Raw genomic sequence first — 22,467 nt, 5'->3', positions numbered from 1 at the left:
TCTCCTCCTCCATATGATATAACTGCCACATTACCCAATTCAAGCCTTAGGCTGAGGTAAATACCATGTGAACCTGAACATGCCAATCCCACCAAGAGATCAATGATGAGATTCTTATGCCACCTAGTGGATGCTTGGAACATAGTGATGTTAAAATCTTTAAAAGTCCCACCTGTGAAGAGAAAGTGGTTAAGGGGAGAGAGAGGAAGGGAGAATCGCATGTATGAGGACAGAGTTAGTGCAGTTTTCGGCCAACTTGGCCCTATAAAAACAAAAACCTCCCCAAATATATAGGGGAAAGAGTCAGCGTAGGACCATCCTGGGGGGGACACAAATGTAGCCCTGGGGCAAGGAACCAATTTGTGCTACAGAACCAAAACTAAAGTAAAAGAACAGTTACTTTGTGCAATGTAGGGGAACCAAACTGCTAGAGCTGTCCCCGCCAGGTTGCTAATTAACATCAAAGCACCCTTGAAACAAGGGAAGAGTACCGTAGACATCTCACTGTTCCTAAGAAGGGTGTTGTGCCAGGTGCTGTTCCTCTGTCGAGCCAGTGCACTGCTGCCACAGGATTTTCAAAGAAGTGCAAGGTGCCATTGGCAATGACTTTTATCTTTGCAGGATAGAGTATTGAACGTTGAGGGCACGCAGCCTTTTCTTTATATCCATGAATTTGGATCTCTGCACCTCTGTACCTCTGGCGAAAAATAGGGAAACTTTGGCGTTGTCCACTTTAAGGATACCAGCCGCTCTGTATGGCATTGCGGTCCCTGTAATTCAGGAGACGGAACAAAAAGGGGCGCGGTGGGGCACCCAGTTCTGGCGGCCTTGCTGGGACCCTGTGCGCCCTCTCCACCGCGAACATGGGTGAAAATGCATCTCGGCCAAAGGTGTCAATGATCCATGCTAAAATGAAGTATATAAAGTATGAAACAGCGCTAGCAGCCTATATCAAATGTAATTGTGACATATAAAACAAATATACACAAAATCTGAAAAGTGCTTCTGTAAAAAGTGCAATGGTGCTCCAAAACTTTGAACGAGTGAGGTGACTCTCCCTTCGGTCACCCCAATCACCATAAATGAGATCCTCAGCTTTGATCCCAATCTGGGATCAAAAAAGCAGTGATCTATTGATCTGGGGATATGCAGGATGGTTCCTCAGCACACTCTTCCAAGAAGATATTTTATGACAGGAAGGATATACCACACTCCATAGATGGGAAAACAGAGAAAGAACTCATAGTGAAATACCATTTAACATGAGTTATCAAGCGCATTAAATGCGCAACTTACAGGATATTTAGCAAAGACAGGCATCAGTAAAAAAAAAATCTGAGTTTGCCACTGTGTGGCGTGCGTTCCACGGAGGCGGAAATTGCGTCCCTGGTTAACACGAACCGGAAGTACGTCTTTTTTTACGTCCATTACAACAATTCGTTGAAAAATATCTGAAGGGACAAGCACGAAAGCTTTTCTGGTAAGATGACAGAACTAACCATTTTCATGTAGTTAGTATAGTCTTTGTATGAAAAAAAAACAAGGCCGCTCATGCTCAGAAACGTAGGAATACATTACAATTCGATGCAATACATTACATTGTATTCTGTCCTATAAGACTTTTCATAACCTTAGTAACCTATTCATTTTCAATATGAGACTAGCATGCAAAAAAAAGAAAACGATCATTCGTCTGAAATTCTTATGTGTACTAGTCATTATGCTGCCTCTGTATTCAGCTGTATGCCAAGCCTAAAAATGTTACATAGGTTGGAAAAAACTGAATACATAGTCCATATAGTTAAATAAAATAAAAGTATATCCTCCATGTACAGAATTCTATACCCACAGTTAATCCAGAAGGCAAAAAAAAAGCATGTAAAGCATGATCCAGTTTGCTTCGGAAGGGGAAAAATAAACTCCTTACGATCCCTCAGAAGGCCTTCCTTGTAGAGGGCTGTGCTGACTTTGGTGATAAAACCCAAAGCAGCATGGCTTTACTGGAGGCAGATCATGCTAGCCTAATCTGATTGAACTATTTTACTATATTACTAATGTCTTGGACCAGGGTGGTGCTGTGGACCTATTTTGAATTCAGCAAAGCATTTGATACAGTTCCACATAATGATTTAATAAAAAAGTTGTACAAGCTATCACTTCACCCTAGGGTGGTTTAGTGGATGTGCAGTTGGCTAAAGGATTGATACCAGACTGTAGTTGAAAAAGGGGTTCATTCAGAACAGAGACCAGTCACTAGAGGTGTACCACAAGGCTTTGTACTAGGTCATGTTCAATTTTTTTTTTCAATTCTTTATTTTATTATATAATAGTACAAAAATTAACAAGGAAAAACATAACATTTACCATTCTATTATATCAGCATTTTCCTTTAAAACCCCCCTCCCCCCAGCCGCTTAAGGTGGTAATTTAGTTTTTTATCTTTATCCTTGCCCTGGCCTTTACCCTTATCAAGTTATCGAGTAACTCTGCAACATATCTCCACTTTTTTTTAAACTCTACCCACATTTCCCATTTGTCTATTCATTTTGACCCTTCTTCTAATTCCACTCCCCTATCATCTCCAGCCTGTGTATATCATTTACACAAAAAATCCAGTCCCGAATTTTCGGACTCTCCGCTTCCTGCCATTTTCTCGGAATTAGGCTCTTTGCTGCATTTAGCAGGATGGGGATGATAGAGGTTTTGAATTGTCTAACTGGATCAACTGTGCTGTGGAACAAGCAAGTCCAGGGGTCTTCCGATTTTTCCCTGTTAGTAATTTCCTTTATTTGTAGGACCTTTTTCCAAAATTCTTTGGTGGGACAATCCCACCATATATGGGCCATTGTTCTATGACCTTACACCCTCTTCAACACTCAGAGGATTTCTCTGATTGAAATTTACTAATTTTGTCTGGGGTCGCATACCACCTAGCTTAAGCATTTATAATTTGTCTCGGTCATTTTAGTATCTACCACAGCATAATGTGTCAAATTGAAAATTTTTTCTAGTATGTGCTTACTACATTGTGATCCCAATTCTTTTTCCCATTTCTTGACGTAGGGCGGGACCTCCAGCTCGTCTCTAGCCAGTTGTATTTTATATATTCGCGATATATTATTTTTTTATTTTTCTTTCATGCAGAGCCGTTCCAGCAGTCTGTAATCTTCTCCAGCTCTGATAGGCTGTGGCAAATTCCTAACAAAATGAGACAACTGGATGTACCGCCATGCGTCCAACATCATTAACTATGTGTCTAAATTTAATTCTTGATAAGTGCTTATTTTACCCTTAATATCTTTCAGTTGAGCTTTTTCATTTTTTATCCAGTTCCCCCTACTACCCTCATCCCTGGCTTAAAAAAATCATTGTCCTTTAAATAAAGCAGTGGTGAATTATATTCCCATTTATTTTGTGTGTGTGTGTATCCGATCCCATATTTTTAGTTTATTACGTGTTAACTCGTGTGTGTTTGGGCCCAATGACCTATATTGTGGGGGGTTCCAAAATATATGACTTAATTGAGTGTTGCTTGTGACGTTTTCAATTTTAACCCATCTCTTATCTTTAACCTCTTTTGCCCATTCCACAATCCGTAAAAGTGCCACTGCGTTATGGTACTTTTTGAAATCCGGGATGGCTAAGCAACCCTGTTTTTTCCCTCTGCTCAATACTGTGTATGCTATTCGTGGTTTTTTATTATACCAAATAAATTTCTATATTAACCCTCTTAAAAATCGAAAAAATGATTGTGGGAGTGCCAAGGGCAGCATCTGAAACTTATAAAGGATTTTTGGGGCCATTATCATTTTTACAGTATTAATATGCCCAAACCATGAAAGAGGGCGTATTGATATTTTTTTAATTTCCTTCTTAATTTCATCAAGCAAAGGGATATAGTTTATTAAATTTTCCTCAGTGAATTAGTCAGTCTGATCCCCAGATATTTAATGCCCTTTCTCCATGGGAAGTGGAATTCTTTGAGTAATTTAGCTTCCTCCTGTTTAGATATATTTATGTTTAAGATTTCTGACTTGCCGAGGTTAATTTTGAAGTTCGAAATATCGCCATACCTTTTTTGCAACACCAGCGAGTTTGGAATCCTAATCCTAGGATTAGTGATATAGAAGAGCACATCATCGGCAAATGCAGCGAGTTTGTGCTCTTCGTCCCCAATCTTTATTCCACTAATGTCCGGATTATTACGTGTTGAGGCCAGAAGGGGTTCTAGGGATAATAGGAATAGGAGAGGGGACAGCGGGCAACCCTGTCTAGTTCCATTTTCCATTTTAAATGGTAAGGAAGAGACCCCATTTACCTTTATAGTTGCAGGTGGGTGGTTATATAAAATTGTTATCCATTTGATCATTCTAGGGCCCACTTCCATGACTTCCAGTGTTCTTATCATGAGTCCCCAGTCTACCCTGTCGAAGGCTTTTTCAGCATCCATCGACAGGAATAGTCCTGGTGATCCACTTTTTTTAGCAGTCTCGTGGAGGAGCAACGACCGTACTCCATTGTCCCTCCCTTCACTTTCGGGTATGAAACCGACCTGGTCCGGGTGTACCAGGTCTGTCATCCTGTCCTTCAGCCTCATTGCCAGCACCTTCGCATATAGCTTAGTGTCTGCATTTAATAAGGCAATTGGCCTGTAGCTTGAACATAGCGTATTGTGGCCTGTAGCTTGAACATAGCGTACTGTCCTTTCCCCACCTTCGGTATCACCGTTATTGATGCAGACAATTCCTCCCCTCCCATTTCACAGTTCACTCCTAAGGTGTTCCAACAATGGCAAAGCTTCGGGACTAAAATCTTTTTAAATTTTTTAAGTTAGAGGGTCATAAACCCATATGGACAATATGGGCTTTTTCCCGGGACAGATTCTTTTAGAGCATTAAAAATGGGGGAATGGTCTTTACCACCAAAGAGATAGCGAAAGAATTTAGGAACTACTATGGGGCCCTGTACTCAGGGTAAGACAGCAGGGACAGCAGGACCAAGGAAAAAAGGGTAAAATAGAAGAATTTCTAAATAATGCGGGATTGCCCCACCTACTTGAGAGCGATAGATCAGATCTGGACAGACCCATTACAGAGGAGGAAATCTTTAATGCTCTAAAAGAATCTGTCCCGGGAAAAAGCCCATATTGTCCAGTTTATTTTAGGGGAATCCTTATGTCTATTGGAGCCGGGAAAAAAAAAAAAAAGATTAAAAAAAAATGGAGAGCCTCACTGATGAAATTCATAGATTAGAATTTTTTTAGTAAAGTTGAGTTCTCTTTTCTTTTTCAGCATCTTAGCTAGATGTTTGTTTTATTACCCCAAAGATATCTTTCTTTTGCTAATCTATTAAATGTCATTCTAGTATCTAGCCCCATAATATCGGTAAGTTCCTCTCTCTTTTTTTACCAGTTGATGGAACAATTCCTGGTGATGTCCCTTATATTTTTTGTGCTCCTGTTCTAATCTATGAATTTCATCAGTGAGGCTCTCCATTTTTTTTTAATCTTTTTTTTTTTTTCCCGGCTCCAATAGACATAAGGATTCCCCTAAAATAAACTTTATGGGCTTCCCATAGTGGCCCCCGAGGTTTCTCCTGTATTGTTTACAGTGAAATATAGTTCTATTTCTTTCTGGACTATTTCTACTACTTTGTTGTCTTTTAGAAGGTTTTCATTTAAACGCCATGTAAATGGTTGTCTTTGGATCTTGGGTATTCTCATCCTCATTGAAACCAGGTAGTGGTCAGAAAGTGTAGTTATTTCTATCTTAGTTTCCCTTATCAGATCTAACAATCTATGATCAACCATTATATAGTCCAACCTCAAGTACGTCCCATGCATAGGGGAGAAGAAAGTATAATCTTGTGTTTTAGCATGTTGTACCCTCCAAATATCTATAATTTGACATTGATGCAACCTACTGTATGCCTTAATCGTATTTAATAAAGCTCTATTTGTCCCCTGTGCCTGGGACGTACTATCCAAAGAGGGGTCCATACAAAAGTTTAAGTCTCCCACCAGGATAACCTCCTCTGACCTGAAGTCCGAAAGCTTACCCAATACCTGTTTTAAGAATTTAATCGGATTTCTGTTGGGGCAATACACATTTGCCAGGGTGAATGTCCTATTCCCCAGGCTTGCCTTCAGGAAGAGGTAACGACCCTCTGAGTCTATCATTCTATCCACCAACAAAAACGTCATTTTTGCAAACCCGATTGCTACTCCCTTTGCCCTCCTAGTAGGTGAGTCACCATAGAACCAAGTTGGAAAATCTTTAGAGTACAGTTTGAGGTTTGTTTCCTGGACTAGGTGAGTCTCCTGTAAAAACACCACATCTGCACGATACTGCTTAAGTTCTTTTAAAATTTTATGTCTCTTAACTGGGGAATTAAGACCTTTGACGTTATATGTTAGAAAATTTATATCTGTCATCTATCTTAATCTAGCGAGGGGCCGAGCGTCAACTCCGAAGCCTGCCTTCGTAAAAATATACTTTATTTGTCTCTGCAAAATATCGCTCCACCCTCCCACCACTCCCCTGCCCCCACCCACTTCCCCCCTGCCCCCACCCACTTCCCCTCAATCCCCGGGCCGTACCTCGGCCGCTAGTCTGCAGACCAGAATCCAAACCGATCCCATCCTGCGCACTTCTTCTCCGAGGGTGTGGCTCTGACCGCGGCCACCTGAGTCCGGACCCCTCCCCCCGTAAAAGAGGGGGGTGGGGCTGGGGCAAGCGAACAGAAGCGGCATAAAACCCCCCGTCAAGTCATCACCTCACGCCCACATCCCCTCTATATATGTTATACTTCTCCCTCCCCCTCCTCCCACCCCAGGTCTCTTTTGAACTTCCTTTTTTCATTTCAAAAAAAAAAAAAAAGAGGGGGACCTGATACATTTACTACTTATACTCCTCTGTCATTGTACTTAATATTTTTTTACTTCTATCTAGTAATGTTTGGGACTGGGATGTCCAGGTTTTTGCTGAAATCTTGAAGATTGTCCAGGAACTTTAATCTAAATCTTCTTCCTTCTTTCACTACTATTAAAGATGTCGGGAAACCCCAGCTATATCTAATATTGGCCGTCCTCAATTGTTCTAGAAGGGGTTTTAGTTGCCGTCTCTGTGCCAAAGTTCCTGGTGAAAGAAAAGAAAACACTTGTAGTTCTATGCTTTCAAACAACACTGGAGGGGATCTTCTCAGTTTGCTCCATATCCTAGCTTTGTCCTCATATAGGTGGAATTTAATGATGACGTCTCAAGGAATTTCCTCTGTCAAGCCTGGTGGCTTCCTGACCCTATGCACTCGGTCTATCTTTATCTTCTGTTTGTCTATCTAGAAGTGGGTTAAATATTATTTTTAAATTTTAGTTGCCAGATCCTCTCCTTGTTCCGGTAAGGCTCCGATCCTAAGATTTTGGCGGCGACTTTGGTTTTCTTGTTCTTCTAACTTTTATATAGTGTATCTCGATGGTCCATTTGCATTTTTCTCATTTGCGTTTTTAGATCCGATATTTCTTGAGCCTGTTTTCCTGTTAGCTCTTCTGCTTCTTCCACTATCCTCAGTAAGTGGCCCATATCCATCCTTACATTTGTAATCTCTGATTTGATCGAATTTTCTAATTTAGCGAACATTTCCATCATTTCCAATTTTGTTGGAATTGGAGCTATATTACTTTGTTCTTCCATTTTCCTTAGATCGAGTTCACCCTCTGTGTCTTTCTCTTCCCTGGGTTTTTCTCCTTGATCTACTTTATTTTTCACCAGCTCTTTCTTCTTGTCTTTTGTCCCCTGTTGCCTTTTTTCCAGTTCAGGCCTTTTTTAGGCTCGCATCCATAAGGTTTTTGGATAGTGCTCGTGTTTAAGCTTTCTCTTGGGGTCTTGGGTTCTGTCGTTTTCTGTGACCAACCTCTCATGTTTACTCTTATTATTTTCTTCCTCCACAACTTGGGCAATATTTACTAGGAGATTCAGACTTAAACAGAGCAAGCTCTTGAGACACGCTGCTAAAAATAGTAATCAAAATTCACTTGTGACAAAAAAAAATAGGGAGCAGGTCCCAGGGTCAGCACTCACTTCATTAAAGCCAAATGCAAGAAAAAGGAGCAGTTTCTAAGTTCAAAGCATATTTCACGAGACCGCCATCGCAGTTCATTGAACACAAAGTGTTATTAGACCTGAAATTACTCCATTTATCATGTGTAAACAATATCTCAGTATGTAGGACCTTTATATAACATTCAACAGGGACTTGCTGCTCAAATTCCTCTTTCTTCCCCTTGCCTTCTTCCTGGCTGTAGGAGGACTATCATAGGCCTTGATAAGTATTCACAAGCGTGTTAAGCAGTTAAATCCGGAGCACAAAACGCTCTGTGTAGATCTATAGTTACAGTATTTTTTTTTCAACAATGTATCTCTCCACCTTACTCTGCACCTCTTGTTACCCAGTTACATGCTTTATTCTTGACATAATGTACAGGGCCTTATTAAGGCTTTCACAGGGGGCCTACTAGCACAGGGAGGCAGTTCCAGAGCCCACAAGCCTTTCTGTGGGGTCTATAGTCGCATACCAAGAGCTATTAGATGTCTCACACCTTAATTCCTCTCAGTCCTTTTGTCACCCATTTCTTGTGTTGTTTGGTGTGTAAATATGGCATCAGGTCCTTTTTAACAAATCTCTAAGGCAGTTTTATCTGCAGTAACTTTGGATATGGAGAAGATAAGTTCATACTTGGAAAGAGATATTACTGCGGGATTTCACGATCTTGCCCTCCAGGATAACTCCGATCCAGCTGCTATAGTATTATAAAGCGCCGCTGCCTATTTCCAGAGCCTTCCAGCGATGTCCAGTTCCGCTCAGTGCTCCTACTCTTGGCTGGATCGATCACTCTCTTTTCCTCCTCCAGACTTGAACAGCTTAGATGTTAACCCCGAAGGTAAGAGGAGGGTAGAGGGCAGAAGGTGGGGGGGGTTAAGGGAGGCTGTGATGCGGGTAGGCAAACTTCGGCGGGTCTGAGCATGGAAGCTGGGCAATCCACCTACTTTTAAACATTAGTACTCCAACCGGTAGAGCCGGAGTACGTTGCTACTCGCTGCTGTCGGTGTGGGGGTTGCTTCTTCTGGAGCATCCGCGGGCTCTCACCCCGCTCTGCTCCCTCTGGTTCTTCCGAGCCGCTACCATACCCTCATACCGTCTCTGCCATCAGGCCCCTCCCCTCGCACTGGCACGTCACATCAGCATCTCTCTTCTGTCGTTGCTAGACTCTTCTACTAGTTCACAGATGCCTGGAGCCAAACCAGGTGACAAAGAGTATTCTGCCCCAGAATGTGCTAGTCCTTCATGCCAGGTCATGTTCAGTTTAATCTATATGTAAGTGATCTAACAAAAGGGTTGGTAGGTAAGATATGTCTTTTTGCTGATGGCACAAAGGTGAGAAACAGGGTTGATTTCCCTGGAGGTGCCTGTAACCTGTAACATGATTTGGCATTCCTTGGTCAAAGCAGTGGAAGCTGCAGTTCAAGGTTTCTAAATGTAAAAATATGCACCTAAGGAAAAAGATTCCAAAAGAGTAAAATATTGGGGGTACAGTGTTGGCCAGCACTACAGAGGAAAAAGATTTGGGAGTACTTATTTCAGATGATTGCAAAATGAGCAGTGTGGCCAGACAGTGAGAAAAGCAAATAGAATTCTAGGATGCATCACTACAGGCGTCAAAAGCAGACAAAATTAGGTCCTGATTTCCATATATAAATCTTTTTAGTTAGACCTCATTTAGAATACTGTGTCCAGTTGTGGAGACCTCTCTTACAAAAAGATATTGATCAGATAGGATTCCTGAGACAGGCAATAAAAATGGTGAAAGCCTGAAAGATTAAAACTGTTCTGGCTCTTGTGCCCGCGATCGCGGGTGGCCGGTGGTGATCATGCCGCCGGTCACATGCATCAGGCCCTCCTCTTAAAGGAGCCGCCGTATATATACGGTGATTTGCACAGGAGAACCAACTTGCCGCCGTATAATGTACAGGAGCTGGTCGGCAAGTGGTTAATATATACAGTCTGGGGGAAGGAAGGGAAGGCGAAGACCTGACTGAAACCTTTAAATACATAGTGGGGGTTGAATAGGGTTCAGGAGGCAAAGTAATTTCATATGGAGTCAAGATCAAGAACACAGAGTTGCTCAACAGTAAATGGTTTCAAACAAGCTCGGGGAAAAACATAGTTCTATACTCAGACAAAAAAAAGTTCACAAACAACAAAAAGTTAAACAACAAAAACCTGAATAATAAAATAACAAAATGTGTCAGACTCAATAAATGGTCTTTTCTCTGTTGTCACTCTTCTACGTTTCTGTGGCCCCTGGTCTCTTCCCAAGCCCCTACTTCTCAGTCTCTGGCTTTAACAGCAAGGCCATGGTGTTAAACCAAGGTATTAAAGTGTTACTAAACCCAGGACCCTGCATTCACTATATCTAGTCTCCCACGGTAGACAGAATGTGGAAATGCAATCATTTTAGTAAATATAAACTGCTAAATGCCTTTTTTTTCATCAGCAGTATTATAGCAGTTTTGTGTCTTCTATCAGTGCCTGATTAAAGCTTGTAGGAGGAGTTTTCATAATGCCCTGGCTGTCCTGTCAGGATGCAGGACCCCCGACCCTCTGAACAGTTCTGATTAGCCCTGTGCTGATCACATGCACTTTCCCAAGAAAAAAAAAAAAACTCTCTAGCAATACACACCAAACTGAGTATGTGCAGACTGACTCCCACTAACTTTCTTATCCGGACGTGTTTTGGGGACAATGCAAGAAGAGGAGGATCTGTGAAAACAGGATCAAACAGCCTTTTTACACAATACAGAGCATTAACCCCTTCCACAGTGAGTATAACAAGCATGCTTTACTGCATATACAGACTGATTTTACTGTTGTGGGTTTAGTAACACTTTAAGGTGTAGGGGTCCCCAACGCGCGGACTGATAACGTTCTGTGACCTGTTCGATGCCGGACCGCACTGCCTCCTGTACCCCTTCAGCTACTGCGTATGTGCCTGCTCAGGGAAAGCAAGCCAAGCGCCGAGCTCAAGCCAAAGTTTTCGTTGAGAAGCTTGCAACAACTAACAGTGCCGACTCCATAGGTGGGGCAGTGCCGATCCCCGGAACCACAAACTGGGATATGGGATTTCATTGGCGGGACCATGCAGATCCCCAGGGAGGCACGGGGGGGGAGGGGGGGTGTATGCTCTCCTCTGCTCATACGCTGCACAGAGAGAACTGCATCTAGAAGCAAGTGACATGCTGCATCTGGTGGCAGGCGAAGGTGGCAAGTGACACCCTGCATCTGGTGGCAGGCAAAGATGGTAAGCGACCGTGGCAAGTGATATGCTGCATCTGGTGGCAAGCAATGGTGGCACAGTGGTGTAATGGGTAGTACTCTCACCTAGCAGTAAAAAGGGTCACTTGTTCGAATCCTAACCATGACACTACCTGCCTGGAGTTTGCATGTTCTCCCTGTGCCTGCATGGGTTTCCTCCTGGTACTCCGGTTTCCTCCCACACTCCAAAGACATGCTGGTAGGTTAATTGGCTTCTGTCCAAAAAAAAAAATTGGTCCTAGTACATGAATGCAAGTTGGGGACCTTGGATTGTGGGCTACTTGAGGGTAGGGACCGATGTGAGTGTGCGATGTATGTGTGAAGTGCTGCATAAATTGACGGTGCTATATGGGTACCTTAAAAAATAGATGAGCATCTTAATGAGACACAATGTATAGGGATAGGGACAATTGTAGACACACACTCACGCAGGTGGAACTGGATAGACTGGTGTCTTTATTCAACCTTACTAACTATGTAACTATGTAATGGTGGCAGGGGACACACTGCATCTGGTAGCAAGTGAGAATCTCAGGGCTTTCACTGATTCTGCATTATGGTGAGTTTACACTATTTCATTAAATATATAATTATTTCAATAATATATAATAGCAATGATGCTCTTCAACCATTGATGACCAGCCATTCCCCCGACAATGCCGCCATCATTCCCCATATTTACTGACCACAGACCTCCATCAGCCCCCGAGCCCAAACCCCCCTGGTCCTTGGGGACAGCTGCTTTAAGGGATAGAGGGATCTCTGAGTCTGTGGTTTCTACCTTGATAAAAGCAAGAAAAGCCTCTTCCACAAGGATGTATTGTACCTGGAGATCTTTTTTTTTTTTTTTTGCCTGGTGTGAACACCGGCACTTCAGTCCTAGAGCTTATCCAGTGCTTTGCATTATAGCCTTCCTACAATCAGGTTTTTGACCAGAAGTTGGCCTTACGTACTCTAAAGGCCCCATACACACTATTAGATTTTCTGCAGATTTTTGTCTTCAGATTTATCAAAACCATGTAGTGCAAGGGCCTGCCTGATTGCAAACAAATTGAAACTCTTAAGGTTTGACCTCATATTATACGGTTTTGTTAAATCTGAAGACAAAAATCTGCAGAAAATCTAGTGTGTATGGGGTCCTAAGGTCAGGTGTCCGCTTTATCCATTTTCTTTCAAAGGTCTCAGTCTTCGCTGTAAAATCCTTTTTTCCAAGGTGTATCTCATATTAAGCCCCCCTTGCAGCACTCTGTGCTTCCTTGGGATCTCAACTTGTTGTTCTCTGCCCTGTTGAATCCACCCTTGGAACCTATCATGGATGTCCCAATGGAGGATCTCTCATGCAAAGTAGCCTTCTCTGTTGCTAGCACGTATGTTGTGTTTCTGAACTGACAGCCCTTTCCTGTAAAGAGCTTTTCCTCATTGTTCACAATGACAAAGTTGTCTTATGCCCAATGCAATGCTTTATGTTGAAAGTGATCTCAGCATTCCACTTCAATTAAGACAATGTCCTCCCATCCTTATGCCTTGCTCATAAGCATCCTAAGGAAATCTCTCTATATTGCCTGGGCAATAGTCTTGCCATAGTCGGAGCCATTAGAGTATACATCAAGGCTGCTGCTCCAATTAGGAGGATGGATTTTTGTCCTGTTCTCTGTACCTCATAAGGGACTCCGTTTCAAAGTCCACAATGGATATAAAATCTGGATGCAAGAGCTTACATTCTCAAGAAGAAATCTCATGTGCTTCTACAGGCCCATTCCACTAGATCAGTGGTTGTTTTCTGAACATTTTGGCACCAAGCCTCAATAGCCAAGTTGTGTAAGGACATCACCTGGTTTCCAGTTTATGCTTTATCAGAGTTTTACTAGGCGTTATCCAGTCTTTTCCAGTCTTGCGCTGATGTGGCTTTTGGCTGCAAGACACTCATAGCAGCTCTCTATGGTTGGGCCTTTTGACCCTTGTTGAGATAATTTCCCTCATTGTTGCCCACCCTTTGTATTCATTGCATGGTGGCATCCCATGGTGTATAAATATTCTGCCTGTGTCCTGTACTGCATAATTAAGATAAGAGGAATTTTGACTTGCCTGTAAATTCCATATCTTTGAGTGCAGTACAGGACAGAGGTCAAACTCCCTTGCATTTCTTGGTTTAATCACAATTGCTTGTTACAAAATGGAGGGCTCACAGAGTGGCGTATGGTTATAGCGAAGGCACCGGCGTGTCCTCTATTGCTTTGTTAGTGTCCAGTCACTTGAAGGTACACACCTATAACTCCATGGTAGATGAACTTTCTGCCCTTGTCCTGTGCTGCACTCCAATATATCAAAATTCAAATTTTCTTACATAAAATATCTTACTGGAGTGGCTATCTTTTATATTTTAAAGGCAGCAGCCAGTTCGTTCATGTTCTGGGGGCTTGTCAAATGTAAATACTGGTATAATGCTTGGGATTGCTACCAATGCCAACTTTCCCTCTCAGTCAGTGGTGAGAGCCTATGTAAATGCCATGCTATGTGTCTCCTTTTAGTATTTTTTTCTCTGGCATGGTCATTGTAGGCTCCTTTTCATCTGTGTATGTGCACCACAGCTATTTTTATACCTATGGATCATCTATATTCTGAGGGACTGCTGAAGGACGTCATGAGTACAGCTGCCCATAGGCAGCTGTAAAGAATGACTTTACAGTAGAAAGAGGCGCCAGCCCTAGACTTTGTCAGAGTAAAGTTATATTGAGGAAGGTCCTATAGTCTCAGAATCCCACTGTTGTACTACTTCAGGTGCAGCTGATGCCACCAGTTCATTGCTGCATGTAATAGGAGGGTCATGGCTGCATAATGTGACTAGGTCTACTCCAGTTCTGCCTACTCTGCTATATTGTACAAAGTGTCCACATGTAGGAATCATTTTTCAAGTTTTTGCATAGGCTCTGCAAAGTTTGATTTATTGCACAGTGTGGTCTGTAGGTAGTTTTTTTTTTTTTTCTCTTATATTAAAATAGAATGCTGAAAAATTGTGTTACAAAAATGTTGCTGTTTACAGGTCAATGAAACAAGTTTCCACAACATGACACGTGAAGATGCAGTGCAGTATCTAATGAACATCCCACAAAATGAAGAAATCGTATTATTGACACAGGGAAAAGAAGACAGTAAGTAGTATAGACACTTACTGTAAGGTTTAACTGTAATTTTGCCTTTCTTACAATAAGCTCCAATAAGCTATTTGGGAACCACATTTATAGAGCGTACACTGTTGTTCAGCTGGCATAGTTCATGGGTAGGCATGTAATTGGTCTAAGACAGGGGTCTCCAAACTTTATAAACAAAGGGCCTGGCCTTCAGACTCTGGGAGGGCAAGACTGTGGCTAGTGTGAGTAGAAAATGCCCTGACATCATGGGGCCTTAACAATGACAAACATTGGTAATAGTGGGAGGAATAGTGCCCCAAGGGCCGTATGAAGGCAAACAAAGGGCCACATTCTGTCCCTGGGCGACCACAGGTATTCAACATTGGCTTTTCATATAAAAATACTAATACAGCAATTTCAATTCTGAGTTTTTTGCATATGACCGGTTTAGATTTGTTGTTTCTAGATTCATTTGCTTGTTTTGAATTAATTGGTATTGTTAGCATATTTTTGGGCAGATGAGGTGGCTTTTGTCTTGCATTTCTCAATTATTAAATCTGTAAACAATATGAAGTCAGCTAATTAGTAAGTTCAATGTTCTCTTGCAGATTTAGCAAATACACAACATTGCATTTATTTTTTTGTGGATGCAGCACTGTCAGCAGGCCCATGTTATGTAATGGAAAGTGGAGCACACACGGATTAAAATTTGGCTAGTTCAGTAGGGACCAGTTGAATTTTAATCTTTGTTTAGCCCTCTATGTTCGACAGAAGCAGGTCAATAGATTGGCTTCTGTTAATACTGGAAATTTTTCATTTGATCAGCAGCTGCTGCATCTCTGATCAGTGTATTCTGACAGTGGGGAGTCCCTACTGTCAGAATGCAATGTCACGGTGGCAGAAGGGAAGTTCTGCATCTACCTCGCTTGTGTGACTGTAGGAATCTGTTTTTTTTTTTTTTTTTTTATTTAGCCCACTATCTGAATGAAAAAAAACTGATCCTATATAGACCTGCCTGCAGTAGTGTTGTATATAGTATGTTCCAGTCACTTCCTATTTTCTGATGCAAATTTTGTTTTAGTTTACAGAAAAATGATAAAGTCTAATTTGGGTGATTCCTTCTATATACGTACACACTTTGAGTATGAAGCAGATACCCCATCTAGCCTGAGTTTTACACGGGGTGAGATATTCCATGTTTTGGACACAATGTACCGTGGAAAATTAGGTTCTTGGCTTGCCACCCGTGTTGGAAAAGATTTCAAGGAGATGAAAAAAGGAATAATACCAAATAGATCCAGGTAAATTGAGTCTCTTAATTCTGATCTTTGCATTTTATATTTAAAGAATTCCAGGTGTGTCATTTCATATACTGTATAGTTACATTGGTCCAGCTAGAACCAATGTAAAATTGTATATACCATGCCTGTGGGATCCCTCCAGAAGCTGCAAATCACTGTAGCAGAAACTGATACTCCAGTCATCTCCACTATCTTCCAGGTCCTGTGCCGAGCGCCTGCTCTGTTGCATTGTGAACAAAGGAGGGCAGACGTTCACATGGACACCATTCAGAGAATGCCTTTCATTTTCTCAACAAATGCAAAGGGTTCTTTGACTGAACAAAATGAAGTCAGGGTGGTGACATCACACTTTCTTCACATTGTCCAATCAGAGAATGCCTTGCATTTATTGAGAAAAATGCAAAAACAATCTCTGAATGGTGCCCGTGCTGAACAGCTGACCTCCTGTGCTTAGAATGCAGCAGGGTGATTGCTCAGCATGGGATCCAGGGGCTAGCGGAGATCACTGAATAGACCTAGGGGGATCCAACAGGCATAGTGGTATATGCAGTTACACTGGTTCAAGCTATATATATTATGCCATACCTGGAATTCTAAGTGTTTAAAAAGTAAACCTACTTTTGTTGACAAAAAAGAAAACCTTCGGATTATAAACAAACTTTGTTGCAGATTCCCACCTGTTTCTGCTTTGAATGAAAAAGCTGTTTGTTCTTTTTTGTCTTTTGAATACTGATTCTGAATGAAAGTGCCTTTTTCATTATTGATCACCTAATGCACTTGCAGTGCTCTGAAGAACATGCAAGGTCTGCATCCCTTTAGAAGTGATTAACTCTTTGAGAGCATCTCATCAAAGAATAAATATTTGTTACAGAGATCTTAGTGCAGACTGCTGGGAAAAATTGGATTTTTCTACTTACCATAAAATCCATTTCTCTGAGTTCATCGACTGACACAGCGCCTCCTTAATCTTGACAATTGGGTTACATTGCCTCTGCAGGAATAGGACTAGGCAGAACAAAAAACACCTGGCTACGCCCATGGGCTGTCCTCAGTCAGTATATAACCCCCTCCCTGCTCTAGGTATTCAGTTTAGTAGCAAGCAGTAATAGAAGTATCAAAAACTCCATAGAGGGGTGGGCGCTGTGTCCGTCGATGAACTTGAATGGTTTTTACGGTGAGTACAAAAATCCCATTTTCTCTTTCATTCGGACACAGCACCTTTTTAATCTTGACCATTGGGACGTCCAAAAGCAGTGCCAAAAAAAAAAAAGAGGGGTAGGCAAAATAACCCAAGGCTAACCACAAGAGCCCTAACCTGGACACAGGAGCCTTAACCGGGTCACAGGAGCCCCATCTGAAATAAAAAGTTTAAAGAAAAAAAAACACTTCTCAAGAGGTAACCCCCCTCTTAAACAGCAGCCTGCAAAAACTTGCGGCCAAAAAAAGCATCCGCAGATGCCAAAATATCTACTTTATAGAATTTAGTGAAGGTAGGCGCTGACAGCCAAGTGGCCGCCTTGCAAACCTGTGATATTGACGCTTGATGACGGAAGGCCCAAGAAGTACTAAGCGCCTGAGTAGAATGCGCCATGACAGGGAAAGGAGGAACCCGACCCTTAATAGAATAGGCCTGAGTCAGTCTGTCTGATCCATCTGGAGATAGTAGCCGAAGAAGCGGCCAGCCCTTTCCTTGGTCCTTGTGTAACCAAAAAAGTGAGTCTGACCTCGGGAAGGACTCGGTGGATTCCAGATACACCCGAATCGCATGAACCACATCCAAGGTATGCAAAGCAAATTCCTTGGGATGAGCCGACTTGGGACACAAGGGCGGCAACACAATGTCCTCATTCAAATGGAAGTCAGAGACAACCTTGGGCAAAAATGACGGACAAGGACGAAGAACTACTTTATCACTAAGGAGTACTAAATAGGGACTACGACAGGATAACGCCGTCACCTCTGAAACCCTGCGGGCCGAAGCAATAGCCACCAGGAATGCCACCTTTTGGGACAACATAGGTAAGGGAATCTCCCGAATATTCTCAAATGGAGGTTTCTGGAGAACCCATAGCACCAAGTTTAAATCCCATTTTGGCAAAGAGACCAAACAGGAGGAGCCACATGCCGGCCTCCTTGAATGAAGGTACGAACTAAAGAGTGAGTGGCTAGGGGTCGCTGAAAGAAAACTGCTAAGGCAGACACCTGGCCCTTGATAGTGCTCAAAGCCAACTTCTGCTCAACGCCCTGTTGAAGAAAAGCTAAGATCCGAGCCACAGAAAAGGATAGAGGATGAACGCCAATCGACTCACACCAAGAAATGTACGCTTTCCACATACGATGGTATATCTTACTAGAAGTTGACTTCCTTGCCTTCACCATAGTAGGGATCACTGATCCCGACAGACCTCTATCTCTCAGTACCTGGCTTTCAATGGCTAGGCCATTAAAACCAGTTACTGTAAAGCAGGATGGAAGCTCAGCCCTCTGTACAACTGGTCCTTTTTTAGAGGTAGCTTCCAAGGGACTTTTACGGCCACAGGAAGACTTTCGCCCTCGGTCCTTCGCAGGCACCGCAGAAGAGGAAAGCGTTGACCCCGCAGTGACACTAGGACGACTGCGGCGTCTACCAGAGGAACTCACGAGATTGCCACGAGCCTCAGTTACTTCCCATTGAACTGAACCTACTGAAGGGGCTGACGTTTGAGAAGAAAAATTACTAACCTGGTCAGCATTCACTCCAGAGTCAGACCCAGGTAGCCCAATTTCCTGGACAGGGCTAGAGGGGACCTTGGGTAGTTCGGACGTCACCCAAACCTTTACAGGAATTATACCCACACAAGAAGACACGGTGCCTCCCGAAGTGGACAAATTCTGTCCCCCTTCTTTGGTACCCAAAAAGGTTCAATTTGTGGACCCCCTTGATGCTCACGAAGGAGGTCCATGAATCTGAAAACCAGCGAAGATGTTCCCCACCCCAGCAATGGGTGAAGGCAGACCTTCATGCTGAAGGGGTCTTGTCAGTGGATCCGTAGAAGCCTGCTCTAGGCTTACCAGACCAAGATTGCTTGGAACTTCCCGGGGAAGACTTGTGAGATCTGTTTCCTTTATCTGCAGTCCCGGGAGCCTGGAAGAATTTCTTATGGGCTGAGAAGGAAGGACCCTGTCTGCGACGGGGCTCCTTCCCTTTCCTAGATTGAGGCAGGAAGGTACTCTTTCCCCCTGTGACACCCTTAATAATGTCATCCAGGGTAGCCCCAAACAGGCGGTCGCATTGAAAGGGCAGATCAATGAGAGCTTTTTTAGAGGCTTGGTCTGCCGACCAATTCTTAAGCCACAGCACAGGTCTAATCACCACTGCTGAAATAGCTTGGACAGCACAGGAGCTGCATCCAAGACTGCATCACAAATATACTGTAGCCCATGGACCAACTGGTCCGCTTAATCAACATAAGCAGCAGGAACCTGCTCACTACCCATACCCTGGCGCAAAAACTTGGCCCATTCAGTTAGGGTCTGCAACACCAGGGCCGAGTCAAAGACTGGACGCCATGCCGACCCAGCCATAGTAAACATGCTGCGTGCCACAGGCTCCGCTTTCCTGTCAGCCGGGTCCTTAAAGGAACAGGGATTCCTCTACTGGGATCATGATTGCTTTATTCAACCTGGAAACAGGAGGGCCCACCACTGGTGGGGTAGTCCACTTTTTTAAAAGTGATTCTTCAAAGGGGTAGCTTATTGAGAAAAGTTTGGGGACCACAAAGGGTGATTTTGGTTGTTCCCATTGCTTTATAGGTAAACCTATCAAAATAAGGCAGGTAAGGAAACACCCTTGGTGTACAAGGTGACTTATGCGTATCAAAGGACACAACCACATCTGTGGCCCTGTCAGCCGCATCCCCCATCTTTAGCGTCTCCCGCACCCAGGGCAGGACTTAGGGCGGTGGGGGCCCCTGGGCTTGAGTTACTTTCAGGCCCTACCTTATATACATATGCACATCTGTATAAAACAGAAGTAGAAAAGGACAAGGTACGCCAGACTCAGTGCAGTATTAAAGAACTTATGTTTAATTGGACAAGACAAAATGGCTACCTACAAAAAAACTAGATAATATATAAGCATATAAGTGGGGGATACTGTACTGGTATTCGTCCTGGATCCACAATTAATAAAAGCAATAAAAAATGGATAAAATGATAGTTACCGTATTTATCGGTGTATAACACGCACCCCAAGTTTAGGAAGGAAGTTTAAGGAAAAAAACTTACATTTACATGTAGATCAATGTAGCCTTATCAGTGTCCATCTGCAGCCTTGTCAGTGTCATTTGCAGACTTGTCAGTGTAGCCTTGCTCCAGTGTCATTGCTGCCTTGTCATTGCAGCCTTTCAGTTTAAAAATGGCGCCGGATGTCCGGTGTATCTCGGCGGCTCTCGGCTTTCGAAATGGGCGGGGCCCCCTATTGGCCGGGGCCCATGGGTTTGAGCCCAGTCAAGCCCAATGGAAAATCCGGCCCTGCCCGCACCGCAGTAACAAGTGTGTCCACCAGCGCTTTTTCACTCGCTGCTGAGACCGCAGAGAGTCATCCTCACTATCGGACGGGTCAGAGGGGCGAGATTTTAAACCCCCCTGGACTGGCCACGTCCCCGGTGGCATCAGGCTCAGAATCAGATAAGACAGACTGAGCAGGGGAAAGCGGGGGATGCTTCCTTCCGGGTCTTTGCCCACACGCTACTTCCACCCGAGATACGAATGACTCAAGGACAGTGGGCAAGATGTGACCCTGAGGCTCCATAAGAAAGAAGACCCTGTAGTACAAAGGAATTTTGGCAACACTAAGGGACACCCCTATGGCCAGGGTACCGATCCGCAGAGAGAGAGATACACAAGGACCCTCAAAGACTCACCCTACCAAACGGAGAAGAGCCACAATTCGGAGCCAGCAACACCAATGGCGGCGCCCATTTCATATATCCCGGGACAGGAAGAGAAGCATAGGGGAGGAAGAGGAGCAGCTCTGGCATCTCCACGAGGTTCTGGTCGTCTCTAGCGTCTCACTGGACACGAAAAATGGCCGCTGTGACATAATCGGCTACACAAACATGGCCGCCAGCCGGAGACCAGCCAGACCAAGAGAAAATGGCCATCGTGATGTCATCAGACCACCCAAACATGGCCACCGGCCGTTTCACATGTTGAAGCATGCTGCCAGGATCCTCTTTGTGCCTTCAACATTGCTGCACCCTCTGCAAGGGGACCCCCTTCCAAAAAGGTACTGTACTCCACCAGGCAGGGTGAACATTTTAAGGAGACACCGCTGTGCACTCTGCACTGGCACCCCAAAACTGCACACTACCTCACACTGCACACACAGCAGGACATGCACCTAGGGTTCTCCACTGCACCCTCTGCACTGGAACCCTCCCCCATGCCGCCAGGGCAGGACACACACCACCCAGAAGGGAAATGGCAGGGGAGACCCCCAGGGGTCTCTGCTGCCTGCCCTGAGACTCCCACCAATCTGTGGGGGGAGGGGGGAAGCCCAGTTCAACCAGGGGACTTGGTCCGACCATCCCTGGAGGGTACCCGTGTCCACCCCAAACTGCACAAAGGGGAAAAGGGGGAACTGTACTTACCAATCCATGATGCAGGTGACCCTCCAGACAGAACTCTTAGCCACCGAAGTGGGGGCTGTCGGCCAAGGGACTCCGTCCATTGAGGCTATGCCGTGGCCGACCTAGCACGTAGCTGTGGTCTGCATGCGCTCGCTGGCTGGACCGGGGAGACCACTGGATCTTGATTATCCAGCCCGTTGCCCAGCCCGGCAGTTGATTGCAGATCTCCCAGGAGAAAATGCATGGAAAAAGACAAAAAAGTAAAATTTGATAGGACCAAAAATCCCAGAACTCCTGACTAGACAGAAATAAACTGAATACCTAGAGCAGGGAGGGGGGATTATATACTGACTGAGGCCAGCCTATTGGCGCAGCCAGGTGTTTTTTGTTCTGCCTAGGCCTACTCCTGCAGAGGCGATATAACCCAATGGTCAAGATTAAGGAGGCGCTGTGTCTGTCGAACGAAAGAGAAATCATTTAGCTGATCACACAAGCAGCAAAAGGCATTTATATAAGCATTCTGTACACCAACTGTTTACAGAATGTCCCCAAGTAGCCATTTTTGCATTAAATTTTACAGAAAATCATAGCACAGCAGATTGAAAAGAAAAGGTAATTTTAATACCATTAAATTACAATATGGCTTGTGTTGTGATTATAAAGTGCAGTTACCCTTTAAGTGTCTCATCCCATAGTAGTACCTATGCTTACTGTTTAAATTTCTTTAGGGCAGAGCAATTTGCTAGCTTAGAGAATGTCCTCAAACCTCAGCAATCTTCAGGACCAAGAGCCGAATTTTGGAAGCTGCGAGGCTTGAGGGGGGCCAAAAAAATATTAAAGAAAAGCCGAGAGGATCTGTCTGCTATAACAAACAAGGCCAAGTATCCGCCTTACGAGAAAGTGGTGCTCCGAGAAGGTAAAAAAAGCATTAAACAGTTTTTCTAAAGTGTTTGCCTAAAATAAAATTCATGTTTTCCTGAAACAAGTCTTGTGAGTGAGGAAAATTAAGATGCCTTTCTTTGTGGTAAGCAAGATAACTTTAGGGTACTTTTTAAGTAA

General features: G+C 43.6%; 1 protein-coding gene across 4 annotated transcripts in view; it reads left to right on the top strand.

The window, feature by feature from the left end:
• TJP3 (tight junction protein 3) overlaps positions 1 to 22,467 on the top strand; it is a 384,009-nt gene that overhangs the window by 244,653 nt on the left and 116,889 nt on the right. For all 4 annotated transcript variants that reach the window (XM_073594320.1, XM_073594307.1, XM_073594328.1 and 1 more), the window contains 3 exons: positions 14,408 to 14,516; positions 15,577 to 15,796; positions 22,137 to 22,324. In XM_073594320.1, the coding sequence (XP_073450421.1) occupies positions 14,408 to 14,516; positions 15,577 to 15,796; positions 22,137 to 22,324 (517 nt within the window). The remainder of the gene's footprint in view (positions 1 to 14,407; positions 14,517 to 15,576; positions 15,797 to 22,136; positions 22,325 to 22,467) is intronic.

This window comes from Aquarana catesbeiana, linkage group LG01, assembly GCF_042186555.1.
Source record: "Aquarana catesbeiana isolate 2022-GZ linkage group LG01, ASM4218655v1, whole genome shotgun sequence".
NCBI classification, from domain to species: Eukaryota; Metazoa; Chordata; class Amphibia; order Anura; family Ranidae; genus Aquarana; species Aquarana catesbeiana.
This window is presented reverse-complemented; position numbering and strand designations above follow the sequence as displayed.